We start from the raw sequence: 2,443 nt of genomic DNA on the forward strand, positions 1-2,443 counted from the left end.
AGAGCTCTATAAAGACCAAAGGAACAATAATAAATTTCATCACTAGTTACGCGTTTAAAGGGTTGCATTTTTTTCATACTGAGATATCGACATTCTGAATCTGATACGTCAAGGAAAATGTCGTTCATGATAAAAACATTTCCCCTTTGAACTTCTCTCAAGCACAGGTCATATATTAGATCATGAACTTTACATGATCTAATTTTTGTTCCATCTAGACTTTTCTTGCAGACGAGGACTAGACATCTATCGACAAGCTCTTGCAAACACTTCTCGGCCTCTCCTTCCAAATCATTTTCCAACTTTAGGAACCCCTCAGCCATCCATGATCTCATCAAATTCTTCACTGGTATCTCACTGTCTTCTGGAAAAATTCCAAAATGCAGTAGACAAGTCTTTAGATCTCTAGTCAAGTGATTGTAACTCAACCTAAGCACACGTGAATGTCGTTCATCAGGATCATTTGTGACAAATGACCTGACATCTTTCGCAACACTTTTCCAATCTTCTATTTCCCTTTTAGATTTGACAAGTCCAGCAACCACAACAATAGTTAGTGGTAACCCGTGACATTCGTCTGCTATTTGCTTCCCAATAGTCTCAAACTCATATGGTAATGCTTCATTAGAAAATGCGGAAATTTTAAAAAGGTTCCAACTCTCATGTTGATCCATGAAGCCCATCTGCAAAGAAAGATTCTCTGTCCCAGCATCGCGAGCTACTTCAGTGTTACGGGTCGTCAACAATATTCCACTCCCCTTTTTTTCACTTGGAAAACATAGTCTCACGGCATCCCATGCTTCACTTTTCCACATGTGATCCAATACAATTAAATATCTCTTACCTTTTAATCTTTTCTGCAACATATCTGCTAGCTCTGCTTCACCTTTTATCTCAACCGTGTCATCCATTTCGATCATCGATCGCAGAAGACTCAGCAAAATTTCCTTTATGTTGTGTTGTTGAGATATAGTAGCCCAGGCACGAACATCAAAACGGCATAGAATTGATTCATGATTGTATACTTCGTTCGCTAAGGTTGTTTTACCTATGGCTCCCATCCCGACAATTGGGATGACTTTGGGTTCATCATAGTAACTTTTAGTCAGATCTTCTAACAACCGTTTCCTTTGATCATCACGTCCAACCATATTGTTCTTAACCTTAAAAATATCATTTGTTGAACTTGAAAAATCATGAACCAATGATTCCTTTGATACTTGTTTTCCTTTGTATTGAATATTTGTCGACTCTTTCCAGATACTATCAATGTCCTCTGCTACTTGTTGCAGGCTATCAGAAAGCCTCTCTTCTGCCTTTACTCTCAGATTTTCATCATTTGCCAAAAAAACTTCAGTTACTCTTAGCTGAATTGTTTGTTCAACAATATTTACAACTTCTTTCATCTGTACTTCCAAATCTGTCATTTCCCCAGAAACATTGTTTTTCTCAAAGTTCTCGACAACTACTTCCAGGGAACTAATCTTTTCATGAAGAGCAGAAAAGTCTTCACTGTGATCACAGGTTAGAGATTGCATTGGTGAATTGGATGTCAAGAGTGATTCGATTGTTCTCATAAGAGAAGCCACACTTGCATGAGCCATATCTATTGTATTCACGTTTGCCTTTGCGATTATGACCTGAAAGCTGTAATATGCAAGAGGTCAATGATATTATAGATAACATGATACCCATTCTTTAGTATGGAACATCTTTGTAGATGAATTGAGGTCATAGAAACAAAGAGTAGGATATTGACCATATTATAATATTCAGAAAAATGACAAAAATTGAAATAACCAATCAGCAGGAATATGTTTAGTCAATGTCAATATAGCTGGTGGTCTTCCTGGACCGCGCGCATAGCAGGGGCTTTAATAATGGAGACAAAGGTTACAAATATATTAATTTTAAACTCCTTCTTTTTAATTTGATTCTCTGGTTTTGACTTGGTACGAAGTTTAAGAAAGTAAAGAAATACACCATTATTAAAAATCTAGAGAAATTGCATCTCTTTGGAAGCCACTGCAGAATAATGGTAAATTCAAGGCATAATACATAAATATGACTCTAAACTTGATACCAAATTATAACATTAACCTTAAACTTTGATAGTGCATAAGTAGGCTCTTTAACTATACAAAACTTGAATAAATAAACACTTAGATTTTGCAACTTACACGTGTGTGCCTCACTTGCGCCTACGTGGATTAGTCATCCACTCAGATGCTGCCACCTAATAAAAAAGATACATTACATCTATGACTTTTAACTTTGTCAGTACACAAGTAGACCCTTTAACTATACAAAAGCTGAACAAAAAACCCCTTTAATTCTAACTCCAACGTGCGTGGTTTTGAGTGTATACACAAATTTTGCCACGTAGAATTGGAGTATTTATTTTTTCAGATTTTGTATAGTTAAAGGGCCTACTTGTGCACGG

General features: G+C 36.4%; 1 protein-coding gene across 1 annotated transcript; it reads right to left on the minus strand.

Annotated features, from left to right (window-relative positions):
• Nucleotides 1-5: 5 nt before the first annotated feature.
• LOC107852213 (putative late blight resistance protein homolog R1A-10) lies at nt 6-1,675 on the minus strand (the record flags this gene model as incomplete). The annotated part of the gene is made up of 1 exon (XM_016697265.2): nt 6-1,675. A coding segment is annotated over exon 1 (1,599 nt), but the record flags the coding sequence as incomplete, so codon positions are not given.
• Between the last annotated feature and the right edge of the window lie 768 nt (nt 1,676-2,443).

Source organism: Capsicum annuum, unplaced genomic scaffold (assembly GCF_002878395.1).
Source record: "Capsicum annuum cultivar UCD-10X-F1 unplaced genomic scaffold, UCD10Xv1.1 ctg56966, whole genome shotgun sequence".
In the NCBI taxonomy this organism is placed as follows: Eukaryota; Viridiplantae; Streptophyta; class Magnoliopsida; order Solanales; family Solanaceae; genus Capsicum; species Capsicum annuum.